The sequence below is a fragment of the Montipora foliosa genome, chromosome 12 (assembly GCF_036669935.1).
Source record: "Montipora foliosa isolate CH-2021 chromosome 12, ASM3666993v2, whole genome shotgun sequence".
Taxonomy (NCBI): Eukaryota; Metazoa; Cnidaria; class Anthozoa; order Scleractinia; family Acroporidae; genus Montipora; species Montipora foliosa.
The window spans coordinates 166,153-186,152 of NC_090880.1; the positions used below are offsets into that span (position 1 = coordinate 166,153).

A 20,000-nucleotide genomic window follows, 5' to 3' on the forward strand; every position below is an offset into this window, starting at 1 on the left:
TGGCAGTAAAATAATTTTGGTAAAAAATATGTTTAAAGTTTTTATCATAACTTCTCATCTTGGTCCTGCGGGACTTCAAACATGCTCTACCATTTTGCACAAGGAACTTGTCAATCAACCGTTACCTTTTGGTGTATTTGCAATATGATATTTTGGATAGCAATTGATATATTTTTCTGATCCCTTATGTGTAGATATCCTATGTCTGTCACATAGTTAGTTTTAAGCTTTTTATTTCCTGTAGTGTATCTTTATTATAGTTAGCACATGACCCCACAAGCATGTGTTATTGCTTTAATATTGATTGTGTTTGAATAAAGGATATTGTTGTCTTGTCTTGCAGATAATGCAAAACAGCCTCAGTTGTATTTGCATTATTTCTGAATGTTACTTTTAAAGGGCAAACCATTAAAAAGTGTACAAAGTTTGCAGGAGTTCAGGAAAAATATTCAAAATATTCATTGATTTGAAGTTCCTGAAGCAGGTAAATCTTGAAGAGGAAACAGACTCCTGTTCTTTTTGCGCTGGTTCCCCAGAGACACTTACGCATCTTTTTTGGCATTGTAGATCAACTCTGACTTTTTGGAATAATGTTTCGCAGTGGACCTCCGAAGAGCTTGACTTGACCAACTTGAACATTACCCCCTTTTCGCCAGCTCTTTGTCTCGGCATAATCGACAACATAACCAATCTTCTCCTACACCACTTCCTCCTCATTGCTAGACATTATATATATAGTTGCAAACTACGAAACACTATTCCTAGGGTACAAGTGTACACTCAGTTAGTCATACGCTCCATGGAAATTGAGAAACAGATTGCGTTTGATAATAATAACTTAGCCTCTTTTAGGAGGAAATGGGCTACTTTTAAACAATGCCCCTCAGAATATAATTTGACCAATACAGTTAATTAAAGTACAAGTAACAAACGGGCGGATGGGTGATGGAGGACCATAAGGCAGACAACCTTCTTTTAATTGTTAATATATAAACTGTAGTATTTTGGTGGACTTTGTCCTTCCTTTTCTTTCGATAACAGTTACCTGTAATGAATTGTAAATGTAATGTATTGTAGTTGTTTGTGTGTGCAAAATAAAATTTAAAAAAAATAATAATAATAATAATAAAATAAATAAATTTAAAAAAAAAAAATCTTGAAGAGTTTACGCAACCATATTTGGAATATATGGCATTTCTTTTTGGGAATGTTCAAGTCCACAGAATTCATTTTCTTTATGTTGAGAAGTACTGACTGTTGACTCCATGGGGTTCCCCATTGACGAGTAAAATCATCTGGTGTTAGACAGAGCAAAATACTCTGGGTTTAGACAGAGTAAAATACCAAGTATGGCCGGTTTAGGGGTGAAAGGGTTAAAGTGCGATCATTACTTTGACTTTCTTTCTTCATTTGAACCAAAACAAAAGTGACTAATCATCACCTCCACCATTGCTATACAACGGCTTTGGCTTTTAGAACAAAGTATCAAAGTTGAAGCTGGTGGCTCAAGGAGTAAACTTTGCAAAAACGTTAGGTTAAAAATACTTTTATGGTATTTGAGTACTATTGTAGAACAAATTTGCATAATATCGTTTAAGTCATTAAATCAATGAGAATCCAAATATGAGGATGCAGTTTGCTCAGGAGGGGTCTTTTTTTCTTTTAAACAACCGTTAAAGGTAACAGAATCTTGTTTTCTGGATGTAGGCTAAAGAAATCTGACCCCTTAGGGGAACCAGTTCTACGTAAATTGACAAATGACTGGCATTTTATAATTCATAACACTTAGGTAAAAGCTACTTGCTTGCTTACCAAATTTTTCTACAGTTCCATTCATTTTTCAGATTGATAGCCTTAAATGTACTGCAGCAACTCTGCCCGCTGTTTGGTCTCAGTATCATAAGTACCCCCTTGGGGTAGTTTGTTCACTTCACCACCATTGTTTAACCCTATCCAGGGACTAAAGCAAGGATGAAAATTGATTACAGCTTAAATAAATTGGACCACTTTCCACTTTTTTTACTTCTTACACTTACTGCATTCAACTTTAATTTATTCATCCTTTGAAATGGTAGGAATGCTTACTATTATTTACAGCAATTGCTAAAAAATTCATTGCATCTAATGTTGAAATATTTTTAAATATGAGTCTTAAGTATTTATGAGTCAATGAGTCATGAGTCAATGAGTTAGTGCAGTTACCCTAACCCATAAAATGAAAGCTAAAATTTCATAGAGTGCTTAGGCCTAATCACTGAAACGAGGGCTTAGGCTTGATCAATAAATTATTGCTATATTGACTGTGAGTCTCATTGACTCATGACTCATGACTAATTGACTAATTGACTCATAAATCATGGGACCTCTTTGCATATGGAAAGGTAACAGGAGTTATTTCTGTGAAGTCTTATCCAGAAAACTGCAACATGGGATTATGTCCCTTTCAAATGTAGCTTTGTATGCTTTTGCTCAATGTCTTTGAACGATTACTACCATTTGCGTCCATCCTTGAAGTGTGACGAATTTTGTGCGTAGTTTTACTTTTCAAACGTTAACGGTTTAGTCTCATACCTGTCACGTTTTACCAATGAAACGTTAGCAGTCAGGTCACGAAATTGATAACGTTTTTGGCGCCAAAAGATCATGTTTTGTTCACGTGCTGTGCATGTTTTCAAGTTTCACATCCAGTGAAGGCAGGTTCACGTGCGAAGCAACTATGGAGTCGGAAATGCAAGTGCAAGTCGAAATTGGTGATACGAGGAGGGTTTTTTTTATGGCTCCGCCAAAAACTGTTGACGAGTTGAACAATGCCATAACAAGTAATATTCCTAAGATGCGTTTTTTAACGTTCGGGATACTGTATGAAAATGACGAAGGAGAGTATGTAGTTTTGAATAACGATGCAATTAGCCTGAGAATTGCCATTTCCACGTCAAAACTAATTGTAGGAACAGACATTCAGCGACTCAAGCTAAGAGTATTCGAGGGTTCTTCACCTTCTGTGAAAGCAAAGCCTGTCGAGAGGGCTGAACCATCCAGTCAATCTAGCTCTACTGAAGGACGGCCCTCAGCCCGGGTTTCTCTCAATAGAGATATCCTCAACTACGTTGATGGTGGTGGGCAAGATTCGACAACGACCACAGAAATCATTGAAACGCGTACAAATCAACATGAAAAGTCGTCTTTATGCAGTGAAAGAACTCCTCTTGAAAGGTACATCATAAAAACTGAAGAAAGAATTGAACAGAAGAGGTCCCAGATTCAGCAACTGCGCGAGAAAGTACACGAAACTGAAATGAAACTAGAAAGAGTTAAGTCTGATCCTCGAGATGGAAATATTTGCAGAAATTGCCATTTGCGTTTAGGACACTGCTCGTACGTGCGTGTACGGGAAATGCTCCTCTGTCTTTAAGTGTGGAGAGGAAAAATTTCATCCTGGTGAACTCAACGTGAAAGAAATGCGTTGTCAAATCAAGAGACATCAAAGTGAGCTTAACAGGTTATTCGAAGAGTTGGAAAGTAAAAAGAGTGCTGTAGAAAGAATGAAAGACAAAGTACAAAACCGCATCGAGAGTGACTTGTTCGAAGTGAACAAGGCGGCATACCTTGTGAACGGCACCAAACACTGGTCATTATTACGTAAACATGTTTACCTCGTGGAGGAATACTGTAAGAAGAACTTTAGAGGAAAAATACCTGGGAAACAAGACATCGGAAATATTTTAGAAAAAGCTCTTACTGACAATAATTCTGGCAGTCTTGCATTTTCTAGGTCAAAGCAGGGCGGCAGCCGCAAGCGTGAAAATCCAGCAAAACCGTCCCTTGAGCGGTATGGTGTAGAATTCCCCAGTAGTAAACATGCATGTAACAGTTCTAGTGATGGGGCAATTTCTTCACAAATTTTGTATACTGCTCCAAGAAATAAGGGGGAAGAGGCCGAGCAGTTAGCAATGGTGATCCGGGAAAGCCTGCGGGAACAGTCTACAAGCGAAAATAGCGTAAACACAAGTTACTCTTATGACTTCTTGCCACCTCCACACCCAACAGTTTTTCCTTCGGGCGTCCATTTCCCTGTAGCAGTAGGTGCAATGGGTCAGTCACTCACAAGCAAGTATTCAATGCAATATCCTCCCGATCCGTGTAACACATGTACTGCGACCTGTACTACAAGTACAAACAGTACGAAAACTGTAGAATTCAACCGGTCAATTAGTACTAAACAGGAGTCGAGAGATGCTTGTGAATATGAAGCTGCATCTCTATTGTTAAACTTATCAGGAACTCGTCATAGCGGGAACTGAAGACTTTCGTTGGTGTTTTAATATTTTCATATTGTACATCTTTCATGTAAAATTAAATTAATCAGTCGAGTTGTTGTTGACAGGTTCCGCGTTGAGTTTTTTGTGTCAAGAAAGAGAACTTTGTACACACGAGCCGTTGAAAAAGACAGAAAGTGAAAGCTATGTTTTATACCTTTTGAAAAAAAGAAATATTTTCTTTTCAGAAAAACTACGTTTCTTGATATCCTAATGACAATCAAATCATCTCTTTTAACCTATGACAGTGTCTGCGATGTTATAACCTGGGCGGTACAAAAAGTACTCAGATCTGGCAAAATATATACGCTTCTTTTTATTGTCAACACAACTTTTGGTATAGAAAAACTACATTTCCTGACACTGATAACCAAGGCATGGGGTTTCGCGGTAATTTTTGTACCCTCTGCGCTGAAATTCAAGTTAAATATGTGTTCATTTGTATTTGAAGGACGCGTGCAATTTAAAATAACAATGAACTCAGTGGCACGTACACTGGCAATATATATATATCTATGGCTTCTCCGTTTGCCATGATATGTCCATCGGGCACCACTAATACCGGTCTACTACAAACTTTTCTGGGAAATGTGAACTTGAATAACTTCATTTACATTGAAAGGTTCAACGGCATTTCGGAGAAAAAAATTGCACACTACCGACATACGTTATATTATACAGTCCTCATACAAACAGGTAATCTGTAGCTTCGTAAAATCCAGCCATATCCCGTGCTCTGATAGTCTCAACTGCTTCTGCTATTGCTAAATTAATATTGGAATGAACAAGTTCCTTCAAGTTACCATTCAATTCACATTTAATTTTATTAAAACAAAGCTCTATTGGGTTAAGATCTGGAGAATATGAAGGCGTATATAACAACTCAATTCCCATGGTACCAAACCATTCTTCCAAAATCTCACCTCCTTCAAAATGATGAGAAGATAAATTATCCATAATAACAATGTCACCGACTTCGAGACACGGTCTACCCGTCTCAATGTTTACACTTTCACCTGCCTCTTGAAAAAATGAAAGAAAACGGGCTGTGTTTGTAGCCCCGCTTACGATACTATAATACTCTGGGCCATTCAGAGAAACCAGCATATTTAAAGTTGTATTCGGAGATTCGAGTTTCCTCCCCACTTCTACACATCGTGATCCTTTCGGGCTGTGTCCATACGTGCGAGTTCCCACGTCAGGAATCTTTATTTCCGCTTCGTCGAAAAATTTCAGGTTCCTTGGATCTTTTGAAGATACGTAATTGATAAACAGCTGAGTATAAAATAAGTTATCTGGGGTGAATCGCTCCATTGCCACTTTTGTAAGTTTTTTTCGTGAATACTGGTCACCGGAAGGTAGCCTGCTTTTTATGGCTCGTGAAACGGCCGACATTGAAATTTCTTGTCCTCCAAGTTGTTCTAACTCCTCCATTATTTCAGAAAGGGACATGGATGGAGAGTGGAGCTTCAAAACTTCAATGAGTTCGCGGTCATCTTCCTTTAGTTTTTCGAATGTCAAGCCTCCTTTAGGTTTCGGCGTTGTTATCATTTCTTCGCAATATCTAAACCACACCGATTTTACCGTGTTTACAGAAACACGCAACTCCCTTGCAAATTGTGTAACACTCCGTGGAATATAACCCGTAATTCTGTCGCCTCCGTCTCTGATAATGCTATCAATGATCAAGAATTTAAGATCTTGAGCCAATGCCACTCCAGGTCTGTAACTTCTGCCAAATTGGTTCACTTTTCTCGCCTCCATTCTAGTAAGCTTAATTTGCAAAACGTATATATATATATATTTAAGTGATCGGGCAAAACTGGTAAACATGCACAGGACGTGATCAAAACATGTCCTTTTGGCGCCAAAAACGTTACCAATTTCGTGACCTGACTGCCAACGTTCCATTGGTAAAACGTGACAGGTATGAGACTAAACCGTTAACGTTTGAAAAGTAAAACTACGCACAAAATTCGTCACACTTCAAGGATGGACGCAAATGGTAGTATTACGGAAATATGAAGTTATGGTTTTTCTAAAAGTTAAATCTAATGCAAGGGGATCAAAATTATTGAAGCAGCTGTGTTGCAACCAGAGTCCGCAAAGAGAGATTAGATAATTTGTTGTACTGGAAGTACTTAGTAGGCCAGCATGAAATTTGTGAAGAGTTTTGGAGGGTGGCACTGAATCACCTTCAACAAGTTTTCTAAACTTTGAAAATACCTAATTTTATATCCTCCTGCTGTTTTATTGCTGGAAGATAAAATCAATTCCTGATTAAGTATTTTTGTTGTCACATTAACCCACTACAATGTGGTGAAAGCGTATTATTAGCTGTAGTAATATTTTGCTACAGTAAAATTCTCCCTGCTGGTAAGCTGGACTTTTGAATCAAATATTGTTGATTTGGCTATTCAGAGTTAACCTAATCTATGTTTATTTCTATAATTTGGAGGAAAGCAAACAATTGGCATTTTGCCACGCCCAGATTAGTCTCCTTTAGGGGTCACAAAAAGCTTGAGCCACGCCCAGATGGTCTCCTTTAGGGGTTAAATTCAAAATTGCCGACGAGCATCCCCGTCTGTTCCATATGGGAGTCCCCCCCCCCCCCGGGCTTCTAGTGTACCCAATATGAGGTGCTATGACATGTCAAGTATGATTTTGGTTATTATTACTGCCAGAAACCCATAAGGGTTGAAATGTGTAACGCGCGTTCACAGCTTCCGAATATTCAATGCGAAGTGATTGGTTGAATGTTTCAGTGCTAAGTACCATATTTGGAAACCCCTCGCTCTTGTTGTTCCAAATATGGTACTTAGCAAATTGAATATTCAGAAGCTTGTTTCCCAGCACACAAGAGGCCGTTACACGTTTCAACCCTTATGGGTTTCTGTTACTGCTAAATTCACTTTAAACTTTATTTTTGAACGACTGAAATACATTTCTTAATTTTCCCTTCGGTCTTAATAAATTTTCCTCTAGGGACCTCTTGAATGGCAATTTTAACAACTTAGTTTTGAAAAAAAATGTGAAAATCTTAACATTTTCTGTTAGATGCGGGACCCCGGGGAAACAGTGTGTAACTATTTAGTTGGAAGAGAAACCATTTGGAAATTTAGTGGTATCTTTTTTGTTTCACTTTTTAAAAGATAAACGCATGAATTGAAATCAAGATGGTAACCATTAGCTGGTAAGCTCCACAAACGAATTTCCACTCGAACACTAGCCTGAACCGAGACTCGCGTTGACCTTGAAATTTTAAAAGAAATTTCCCTCGTAGCCCTGTTGGCTTAAAAGAGAATCTCGCTGGCATAGAAACGCACTATGCAGTCTACATTCGTCCGTTTTACTGGCCTGAAAAAGGGTCTTTTTTGTCGACGGAGATCTAATAAAATTGATCTAATAAACACCGAATGGCAGCCATGTTTGATTTGAGGTATTAAAGTCACATGACAAGGCCTCGACCAATCAGACATTTTTCGCCAGTGAAGCCAGAGTCCGTGTTCTTGGTGCTAACCAAAAGAAAAGCTGACTCTGGGGACCAATTTGATGCACACGTAACTGTGCTTATTCATGCGCGCATGCGTAATGAACGAGTTCTTGTAACGTAATTCCATAGCTAAACCGGTCTAAATATCAGATTTACGGGGTAAACATCACAGATTTATTTGGATAAATACAATAAATCAGATTGATAGCCATACACCATACAAATATTTTCCTTCCCTGAAAGAGTTTGCCCGCTAATATGAAATGAAATCACTGTTGTAAAATTTAGGAAAGGTTCGAACTTAAAATGAAGGTAAATATTTCATTTTATTGTCCCTTCTTTCCTTTTTTTACTGACTCTCTCTTTCCTATATGCAGACATTCTTATTATATCTAGAAGCTGTGCGCGGCCTTTCTCAGTCGTGCCAAGTTTGTGAACTTTTGTCTCTCCAAAATGTCGTGCTAGAGTGCTTTCAATTCTTTTCACGTCAATCAATCGCCAAGAAGTTGGAAAAAAAGACGTTGGTTATTTGTTTCTGGTCTATGCTATCTCAATTTGCGATTCTGCAAAAGTTGTTACAAAAGCAATCTTTACTTCAGTGAGGAAAAACTTACTTTACTTCTTTAACAGATTGTGATTCAATAGTGTATTTTGCAATGTACAACGCTGAAAAACCTTTCACTACTGCTTTCGTTTTATCTCATTTTGCTGACTATCATCCCTGGCGGTAAGTTTTTCGTGGATCCTGGTTCCGGGTTCGAATTCCAATAACAGTAGCGGCATTGCCTTGGAAATCAACCTAGGTATTGTCCACGTTAAAAGATAAAATTTTACTAACGAACTCAGCTTAATATCACGTTAGGCAAACCATTACTTTTACCTTTTGTATTTATTGCTTTGATCTCTTGATTGTCTGCACTACATTAAGTAGAAAATTCTAGATTTAACACCTCGTCTTGTCTTAAAATAGTTCGTTTAGCCCCGCAAACCCTTGCTCCATGAACTCCTATATTTTATGGACCTAGTGTAGTCACGGTGTTAATCTTGGTCGTTCTCAAATTAATTATTGGGCGAATAGCCCGCTACTTGTTTGATACTGCAGAATTTTCATAGTATTAGCTTTCAATAAGGAGGCTGAAACCAGTTTCAACGCTTCCAAATGACGCTCTTATTAGAAGGATCGGCACCACAACGTTGTATCATGTATTGGCAATATTGTGGTACCAAATGAAACACGAATTATTGCTGAACAAGGTACTGTCATTATTGTGACGTAATATGCAAAGTTTTAAAAAATTATGTCTAACGGTCGTAAAACACTGTACTGAAGAAATATTTTATGGTGCCGGAATAATTACAGAATTGGAATGCTCGCAGCGTTGTTAATTTCTTAAAATTTATTCTTTTTCCAGATATCTTACGGAAATTGTCTGAGCTTCCACAAGCGTTTCCACATTTTGTCCGTCGACAAAAAGACGAGCTTTCAAACATTCTGACCTGTCTGCGTCCAGACAACGAGTGTCAATGCGTCTTACTACATGGAGCTCCAGGAATTGGGAAGACAACCTTGGCCATCAAGGCGGCCAATGAAATACTTGAAACTAACGATCGCGCACTGGTTGTATACATAAATTGCAAATACATTTATTCTTTCGCAGACTTTTCAGAAAAAGTCATTCGTCAAATTTACCCATCACGTTTTCCTGCAAATAACCCAGAAGCTGAAGTCAAGAATCGTTTGATTACACTGAACAAAAATTTCTTTGTTCTTTTGTTGCTGGACAATTTTGAGTTTTTACTAGGTAATGCGAATGACAACGAACAGGAAAATCAACGATCGGCTGCATCTTTATGTCCCGCCAACAGTAAGGACCGAAGGTTGATCAAGGACTTTATCGGTGAAATTGCGGGGTGGGTAAGAAACGTTAAATTACTTGTTACTTCATCGAACATTGTTTGTTTTCGTCAAATTGGAACAAAGATGATGACACTGGATCCGTTTTCACCAGAAGAAACCTTCGAGCTGTTAAAGAATGTACACGGCGATCGAGTAACGGTCGAAACATCCAAGGAACTATGCGAAGCTTGTAATGGTATTCCGCTCGTTCTTTACACTTTGATGTCGTCAGCAATTAATCTGCCCGCCTTAGTGGCGTATATGAACAGCTCTTCTCCACACGATCCCGCCATTAACAAATCCCTGGACTATTGCTTCAGTAGACTAAGAACACAGGAACAGCATACCCTTTTAAGTTTGGCTCTTGTTAGAGGTTGGTTCACGCTACCTAAAGTTGCCAAAGCCTTTTGTTCCGCTACGTCAAGTGAGCGTGATATCAATCGCCATGTTGTAGAACTGGGAAACTGCTCTCTCTTACAGCAAAATATGTTTGGGGAAACATGCCGGTATACATTCCTCTCGAACATTCGAGATTACTGCATACACAAGGCGGCATCAGAAGAGGGGTTTCGTGTGGTCTTCCGTGGCGCTCGTAATCTGCTCATCGACTACCTCATTTCTTTCTTGAAAGACACTTTAAAGAAGTTCTTAAGCAAAGATGCGGTGGAGTCAGCTATCGAGGACTTTGCATGGGAAAAAGAAAATGTGATTCAGCTTGTAGAGTGGATTGATTCGGGTGAAGTGGATGCAGAACGTGTTACGAAATGCATTGATGCCTTTAACGTGGCGGGAGAGCTGCTTGCAAAGATGATGCCGAAGTCCATGTTTAAGAAAGTCTACAAATCCTTGAGGCGGAAATGTAAAAAAATTGGAGACAAACGAAGACGCGGTGAATGTCTGACTTCCCTTGGAATCAAAGAAATTTTCAACTGTACGTGCAGAACTGGTCTGTGTTTTAAAGCTACTGCACGAGCTCAACACTATTTGGAGAAAGCCAACAAACTCCAGAGTAAACTTGGCATCAACCATGGTAACAGCAGAGCCCAATGTCTCGCTAAGCTTGGCCGCTGTTTAGCAAAAAGTAATGACACCAGTGAACAAGGAAGAGGTATGATTGAGGACGCAATTCGCATCAGGCAAAACGCAGTGAGGACACCGGATGAAGAAGAAGGCGGCGAAAATGTCTGCCACGTCATGCTGGGTGCAACATTTAATGACAAGGCGGGTAAGTTTGTGGATCATACTGACCAAAAATTGGTGGGGTTGTGAGGGTTGTTTACTCTCCTAGGTCATTTGAGAAATTTTTCGATAATGTAATCGTTCCTATCAGTTTTTTCACTTTTCTTTAGAACGGTTTTCAATGGACTGTCGAAAGTACCCGGGTTGTTGGGATTCCCTGTTACGTTATAAGCAAGATTTTTTAAGAAATGGAAGATTTCTTTGTAATCAATTATGTTATGCTTTTAGGTAAATATTATATTTATGTAAGGAAATGCCTTGGAGGTTTATCTTCGTTGAGAGGCTTTATTGCCAGGATAAGACGTGTTTATAATATCGAACTCCATATTGCGAGGGAGAGGGGATAAACTCGCTACTCATTTTAAAAAATGGGAAAACTTAGTAGCTGCTTTAAACACTTAGTAGAAAATTAACCTTGTCACATCCTACATTTAGTTGGTCTTCTTTGTTTTTAATTTAAAGTAATGTTTCGTTTTTTTTTTAAGTAAGTCATTTTGGATAGTGTTTTGTAAATTGTAACTTCTCTTTTTTTTTTCCTTTTGGTAAGTTGTAGATAAGTTTGTAAATGGTAGTTGGCAAATAAAAAATAAACAAATTACAAAAAAAAAAAAGATTTTTCAACCAATGAGAAGCAATACCGATCGCGACTCACACGCAGTTTTTCCAGCTCTTTTGAATGTGATAAATGTAGTTGTTGGTTCATGGCGCCGTTTACGCTTAGGTTGATTGGTTAGCATAATTACTTTCATATGTGGATTCAATTAAGCACTTCGTTGAAAACTGCTTCAAAGGCGCTGTTAAACACAACTTGCAACAGCCAAAAATATTGCAGGCTAAGTTGAAGAAATTGTTGCAAAAAATAGAACCGAATTATACTTTCTGTAACGATTTTAACGAAATGTTTGTTTCGTTGCGCAGTGTGACATCTCTGTCTGCTTTTTGGCCCGCAATGTTGCCCTTAGCAACCACTTACGCATGTGGTAATTTAATGGGGCTCTAGGGCCGAAACCGCCATCGGGTGAACACAGCATAATAAGTTGCACGAAAAATCCGCAAATGAAAAGCGCGGCCTTAAAAAAACGTAGGTGGAATTGCAAATGGTCACCAGACAAATTTTATTTCCTTTTAGTGGCTCTTTCACTTGAAAGCGATCACGGACAGGCCGTAAAAATCCGAAGAGATGAAGTTTTGCCGATCTACAGAGAAAGATTAGGTGATCATCCTTTCACTGCTACCATCCTTAACAACCTGTCCAATAATCATCGCGATCTGAGGGAAATCGAAGCCGCTGAACGGTACGTGAGGGAAGCTTTGGAGATTCGACTGAATTTGTTGGACGTGCATATTGACACCTGCAAATCGCTGTTTGATCTTGCAATGGTGTTAAAGGAAAAGGGGGAATCTCAAGAGGCTGATACTTACTTAGAGATATGCAAAGCGATGCAAGAGAACGTAGCGGATGACGACCCTAAATTTGTTTAACAGTAAGTTCATCTCATCGGTTATGTGTTGTATTGACTTGCAGGGTTTATTCCATTCAGATCATAAATAAAGGAAAAGGCTTTGAAGATAATAGGAAGCGTTGACCTTAATGTCCCGAGACACTTCTGCTCCAGTTCTGGTCCCTATCGGAAACTGCAAGACTTTAATTTCCTTGATGATTGACGATAATTTAACACCAAATGAGAATTACGTAATGTCTAATAATGTACTTTACACCGATCAGATTTTTTTAGCGAGCTGTTGAGTTGAATTGAGTGTTGTAGATCGTCATGCAGAAGAACAAGAGTGAATTATATAAGGCTGTTGATTTATCACTTTGCGGCTTTGTCCCAGCACAGTCACAAATGGATTTATTTTTAGATACACTTTGCGCGCGAAAGAAACAATGGGCCGCCAATTTTAACCAATCAGGAGAAGCCATGTAACGCGTGACTGCTTCTGCATGTTTTTTTCATGGACATGACAACTGTTTCTCGCGCGGGAACGGGTATTCTAAAAATAGACTCATTTGTGACTGTGCTGGGGACCCCACCCGTGCCATAAGGCAACATTCTTATGTAATTCACTCTGGAGAAGAATTAAGTTGTGAGTGTACAGGAAACGTGTCTCGTTGTGCGTTTTCGACAGTCCCGGACAGAAAAAAAGGAAAGGAACTTTAAGTGCCTACTCACTCTAGCGCTGGGGCACTAATTATAATTGGGGACACTGTAAAGTGAAATTAACAATCAACGCAAATCAAGTCAAATGTTGGTTTCTGAGGAGAGGCGAAACCGGAGTACCCGGAGAAAACCTCTTGGTGCAGAGTAGAGAACCAACAATCTCAACCTACATACGAGTCTGGGAATCGAACCTGGGCCACGTTGATGGGAGGCGAGTGCTCTCGTCATCTCTGCACCCCGAATTGTGCCCATTTCTCCTTAACGATGAACTGGGTCAGGGTTCAGCAGCAGTCCTTAGGGAACTCAAACAATGAGAAAAGCGATGGTGATAACAACTCTTAAGATAAAAATTTGTGTCAAAGTTTAATTTTGCAAGAACTACGTGATGAAAAAGATCGACGGACCAGTTGCATAGAGATTTTGCACACGGGACTTTGAGCTAACGAAAGATTTTTAACGAGGCGTTGAATTTATGACCGTGGCACATTTCTGAGCGTTATGAAACGCCTATAGTTACTTGGAACTAAGACCGACCAGGCGCGGTTTGCTCGAAGCATGATTAGCACTAACCAGCGTTCTTTAAATACCATGGAAGGTTTTGAAACCTTTTAACCAACGGTTACCGCTAACTTAACCAGGCTTGGAGCAACCGGCCCCAGGTCGATAGGGAGGAATCGTATTATCCAAACTTGCAGTTCTCCTTCTTATTATCCTTAAATTGGTGTCGTTTGCTTTTAATCTTTTCCTGCAGGACACAACCAGAGCTAGAAGCCGTTTGCTTGGAACTTGGTAAATTGCAGCTAGAGGCCGAATCATGATTTATCCAGTTACACGGTGAATTGGTTTCGGCGTTACGTGGTTGAAGAAACTAAACAACTAACATAAAGTATTGCAAAGATGGCCATTGTATAAGTAAAAGGTTCATTGATTTTAGTTACGACAGTTTACTATGAAATTATAACTAACCGTAAGGGAGCCTTGAGTTGTGCCTCAAGTTTCACACCTGGTAATCGGAAAATTACCAGAAACATCCCTGATATCAATAGATGTGTTTTCCGATGTTCACTCGGGGATGCTGGGAAAAAACCGAGTGCTCCCCGACCGTCGTCGTCGAAGCGATGGCCTCGAAAGCAAAGAGGGCGCACACATATTTTATTTCGTATATCGTTATTACTCATTCAATATATTTCCCTTGTTTTAATCGGCTAAGCATCAGCCAACTGACAAAAGGCTAACTTCCACATTGGATATTAATCGTTCAATAATGTAGAGTATTTAACGGACAGGTACAAAAGTCAGACTGGATCAACTCCTATCGCTGACCTCGGATCGAGCGAAAAACGGTTTTGTAAGCCAAAACTATTCGACGCGGCTTACCCCGATTTCACCAAGGTTAGGTTAAAGATTAGGGCTAGGTTGATTTTTTGAGGCCTTATCATAATTTTTTACGTCGATTCAAGGTGAGCGATCCTAGTTCATCCCGTCCGACTTTTTTTATACCTGCCTGTATTTAAACAATAACGAATGACGTCACGTCATGAATTTTTTCAATTTGAAACAGTTAAAAGGGGCATTGTCATGCTAAATTTGCTGTTTTTACGTCAAAATGGGCGAAAATCTAAATTAGTACTTAATTCACACGTACAGCATTCCTGACAACCCACTGACAAGAAATGAAATATATTTATGGCACAAAGAGCTATTCGTATTTAACTTTTGGTGCCTTCTGAAGACAAAGTCTCCAAACTCGAAAAAATTGGGTAGTTTTTTCAAGTTTCAATCCATTTCCATCCTCTCCATCCTTGGCTGCAAAGAACAAAGAATAGCTTCGGTGCACTTCAGTGGTCGTTGGCAACAAAACTATAGCATGAATTTTCGGTTTTAATTGGTGCAAGGACGTCTTTAAGTGTTTTGAAGTTTGACTAAAGTAGCGTGACACTGCCCCCTTAAAAATGCAATCGAAGACTTCGAATTTACTTTGGAGCTCTGAAAATATTGCAAATGAGGAAAGTAAATTTCATCATTTGTTACTGTTACATATCGTATTTGGTGTGATTTTAAGAATTATGCACGTCTCAGAGAGTTATCCGCCTTGGCCTTTAGCCTCGTTCGAAAGCTTTCTCTTTGATCTGTATAATTCTTCATAGGTTTCTCAGCCAATTCATTTATACAATAATTAGTGAATATTCCGAGGATAAGTTAGTTATAATCCTTTGGTGATGGGATATAATAAAAGTGTGCCAATTATCTTAAACCTGAGAGTGTAATTTTGAAAAAAAATTATGTATTATCGCCTTTAAATCATTTCTTGTGGGAAAAAGAATATACTTAGTGATTCACGATATGGTTTCCGTGAAAAGCGTTCCACTGAACATGCTATTCTAGATATAAATAATAAAACTGATTAATGTGAGTCAAAGACCCACATTTCACCCTTGCTCTCCAGTAGCTCAGTGGTTAGAGCATCCGACTAAATGACGGAAGGTCGTAAATTCGCATCTCATTTGGGGCTCGGATTTTTCCGAGTTCCCAGTGGGTTCAGTTGTAAAACCTTTCGTTGTGTAACTTGAAAATAGCATGGGCAATAGGATGTATTCATGTGGCATATTTATTGATTTAAAGAAAGCCTTTGACACTGTAGATCATTTAATATTATTGCAAAAATTGGATCACTATGGAGTACGCGGGGTAACAAATGAATGGTTTGCTTCTTATCTGCTGGGTAGGCAACCAACAACGTAAATCGGTGTTAAAAGCATATCAAAAAAGGAAGAAATATTATCAGATGTTCCACAGGGATCGGTGCTGGGATTGTTGCTTTTCCACGTCTACATAATTTGGTATATCTAACAGTTCTGGTCAGCTTAAATTTTATTTGTTGGAAGAGGATACTAACCTTTTGTATGCTGATAAAAACCTTAGAGCGCTGGAGAATTAAAGTTAATGAGAACTAAGTAAGATCTATGACTGGTTGATTGCTAACAAGTTATCATTAAATATAGAAAAATCAAACTTTGTTATTTTTCGACCAAGACAAAAGATACTGAACCATCAAGTAAACTTAAAGGTGTTTGACCATCATACTAATAGCTATATCTCTTTATAACGGGGCATTTTTGTTGACGGTGTCCTAGCTTTAACTCCCTAATCAACTACTAGAAAAAACCGAGGATCCCTAACTTACATTACGGACCGAGAAAACGAGGTTAGTGAGACATTTATAGAGCGTTTTCAAATGACGTCACAGCAGCCATGTTGGTTGTATTGCCATCCAACATGGCCGCCCTGCATGTCACTTGGGTGCGAACCAAGAATTGGTATGGGTGAAAATCCGAAAAACGAATAAAATGTATTGGCTTTTTAAAATATTTGCTTTAAAGATCTAAGAAAACAACGTTAAAATCTTCCTGGAAAATGTTGCACTAAAATTTCAAACAGTGTAGCGGGTCGGACAGTAGGTGGGTACTGTAGATATAACTGATTAGAGTGTAATGTGAAGTGCTAGTTTTCTTCCCCATATAAACCATGTTAGCGTTAGCGCTACTAATGAAAATGGGCCCACACAAGGACAGAGAAAAGCTCTGACCAGGGTGGCAATTGAATCCACGACCTTCGGGTTAGATCACCGCTGCTCTACCGACTGAGCTACAAGGTGAGAAGGGTCACGGCAATGTCACGGCAATGTCACGGCAATGTCACGGCAATGAGCATGTACAAGTACAAGGAAGGGTCACGTTTTTGCAAACGTTGGCCGTGTAGCACTTATATTCTTATGCGACGGTCCGCTAAATTGGCCAATCATAGAGCGTACGTATACTATCTGAGAGATATGATAAATATTTGGAACAGCTTCTCTCACCAAGTGATGTCACCTAAACCAATCAATGAACACGGCTTTGATTACGTCTCTTTTGCCTAAATTATTTTTGAATTGACGCAGTAAATAGTTGTTCGTGCCAAACAAACTACAGTGCAAAAATGGATAAAAATTAATTAAATTAAATTATTATCTTTGGAAAGAACTAAGCTCTGATAGAGGCTCATGCTTGCTTCTCCAATGTAGACCAGTGTTTACGTGCTCTGCATGCACTTTGGTTTTTAACTTTATACATTCCCTTCCTGTTCTCTGCGAAATTCAAACAGTCAACTCTCTCGTTCAGAATGGAAATGAACTCTTGTTGACAACGTTCTTCAAATTCATTTCCTGAATGGTTCGGCTAAAGTGGAAAACTGGAATTATGACGAAAAAGTTTGAAGCAAGTGAATTTGCTAGTTAGTGACTATGGCCTTCGTCGATCGCAAGATTCTTTCAAACGAACTCCGAACACTGACGAGTTGGGACGTGGATGCCTCATATCGGTTCTGAGTGTTTATAACTAGTCATAACTTGATTTTCTCGCTCAAGACTAAGAACTGAACCCAGTTCTAAAATTTATATTTAAATTTTACTTTTTAGGTTAGGTTGCAATCTAGGGAGTTTTCAATAGACCATTGTACAATAATGATAACTTAATCATCGAAAAGATCATATTCCTGCTCTAAGAGTATACCGTAATGCAATCTAAGCATGACGTGGTCCTTGCCACCTGTTGACGGAGCACTAAAGTGGTTTAAAATCACATGTTAAATCAAACACTCGACTGATGAACACGTTGTGATAACGTTGAAATATTTCTGTTAAACACTGTGATTGTTTTTTGGGTCACACGTAATGAAACTTGTAGAGCCAAAACGTTATGAAACGAGACGCGTAAAAATAGCGTTTATGTGTGATGCCTTTTCTGACAGCAAAGTAGATTTAGGGAAAACGAATGTGGTTATCTGGCATAGAACGCTCACAGTTAGAGAGGGAATCAGTAAGAAGAAAGAGCCTTAACCAAATTCAAGAAAGAAATTTGGTAAAAAGAAGGTGTAAATAGGGTCCTGAAAGGGTAATTAACCTAATGGGATTTTGCCCCTGGGATTTTGCCCCCGGGATTGGGAAGTAAAAAGGTCCTTAATGGGAATGAGATCAGCATTATCAGAGGTTGTCAGGTATTATGTCTTCTCAAAATTCCGGATATCAAATCATATTTCTTGTAAGTTTTGGATTTCACGGTCCGCCATTATTCACATTCAAAACTGACCTATTGGACTTCAGAGGGATGGATCTAGAGTGACGTCAAAGTTAATATAGTCTTGAAATCCAAAGAAAAATAAGAATTGATTTTTTGGTAACAGGGGCACTTTCATGACAATTGAAATCTCTTTCTGATTGAGAGGATTCTTTTTTCAAGTTCTCCAAGGCGATAAACGAATATGTGAAATGACGTGGTTATGCTAGGTAAAGACGCTTGTGAGAGGCGTCGCATAAACAGCTCCAATAGCATTTTTCAATGATTGGATTTGGCACACGAAATGATAAAGATACTGCGTAGTTACTCATTATAACAGCTGTGTATTGTTGATAACCACTGTGACGCGCGTCAAATAACCAAAAACCAAAGCCTACGGTGACCAATGGAATACTGAGAAAATTAGTTCATTAAAATCTACCGGTACCCATTGTGCGCATTTGCTTTAAACACAAATTAATTCAATGCGACTCTGTTAAAGAATCAAAATAATTACTCTGACTAATCGGAATAGTTGGAAAAAGAGAGAAGAACTGATTAGCATTCGAGGCAATTGTACCTACAATCTTGGACAGAATAAAATAGAACAGAAATGCCCCCTTTCGACTAAATTAAGGATGAAGCCGCGTGAAGGCAACAAGGCGCCATTTTCCCATCACTGACTTTGGGGGGAGGGGTGGTCTCAATTTTCCATTTAATTTGTTGTCTTTGGTTTTCATTGGTTGAAAAAGTGGTTCAAGGCTTTTAAGTACCATAGTTAGCATAACACCGAAAAACAAAAGGCAATCACAAAGTGACTTTTGCCATTTAACTTACTATCTTAATAACTCGCAGTGTACGATTAACTTGATGGCTTTATACCCCTTATTCCAAAATGGCCGCCATTTTAGTATTCTTTTGTTTCCATGCAAATTGGCCCTTATGGCCTCGCTTTCAAACGTAAAAATCAAAAGAATATTTAACCTTGAACGAGGCCATAAGGGCCAATTTGCATGGAAAGTAAAGAATACTAAAATGGCGGCCAAATGGAATAAGGTGTAGACCCTGGTTTTACCACGGAACACGATGCAACCGCTCCGTGGCCATTGTGTTTTGTGTAAAAAAAGCATCAGTAGTCAAACTCGTCCCCAGGGGTCCCTTTTGTCATCCCCGTCGCTGACCAAAAGGATCGCGGCCTCTGGGAACGAGATTGATCAGTAGTCTGAGAAATTTGTGCATGCGCAAATCAAATGCTTAAAATACAGGATAAAAATCGGATCGGAACGGGTAGTGGTACCTCTGGACGCATTTCCAAAGCGCCGTACCATGTTCATGCACCTCGAGATCTCGACACGCGGATCTCTTATACCGGAGCTAGCTTTCAGACAGATAGGGAGAGAAAACGTTGGCCCCTGGACCTTATGTCGGGCCCAATGAAATCGCAGAGATAAAGTTTCCAGGGGTGACGTTAAAGGATGTTTTCTTTCCGAGGGAGCAACAAAAAACGACAGTTAAACTGTCACAAACTGGACACTGGATTCTGGTAAACAGATTTATTACTTAGCCGCACAATAGTTTTGCTTAAAGGATAACGGAACTCCGAATGAATCTGCAAACAACTTGCAAACTTATATGAGTCCTAATATAGGAAATATACTGCAAAGGTTGGTCAAGACAACGTGAACATAGGCGTTGTTACAATATTTCGGCTGGCCAACACCAGCCTTCTTCAGGTTTATTGAATGGATAAATGCTTGTTACAAGATCTTTATATTTACCGGAAGAGGGTCCGTAAGGGGG

At 39.0% G+C, this 20,000-nt stretch overlaps 2 protein-coding genes across 2 annotated transcripts; one reads left to right on the top strand and one right to left on the bottom strand.

Moving 5' to 3' along the window:
• Window positions 1-5,000: 5,000 nt before the first annotated feature.
• LOC137979914 (uncharacterized) lies at window positions 5,001-6,080 on the bottom strand. Its single transcript, XM_068827227.1, has one exon. It carries the CDS (start codon window positions 6,078-6,080, stop codon window positions 5,001-5,003), a length of 1,080 nt encoding a protein of 359 aa, XP_068683328.1.
• A 228-nt stretch (window positions 6,081-6,308) lies between these two features.
• LOC137979915 (uncharacterized) lies at window positions 6,309-16,059 on the top strand. Its single transcript, XM_068827228.1, has 4 exons — window positions 6,309-6,321; window positions 9,222-10,931; window positions 12,075-12,429; window positions 13,859-16,059. The coding sequence occupies exons 1-3, from the start codon at window positions 6,309-6,311 to the stop codon at window positions 12,425-12,427; spliced, it is 2,076 nt and encodes a 691-aa protein (XP_068683329.1). The 3' UTR covers window positions 12,428-12,429; window positions 13,859-16,059.
• Window positions 16,060-20,000: the final 3,941 nt, after the last annotated feature.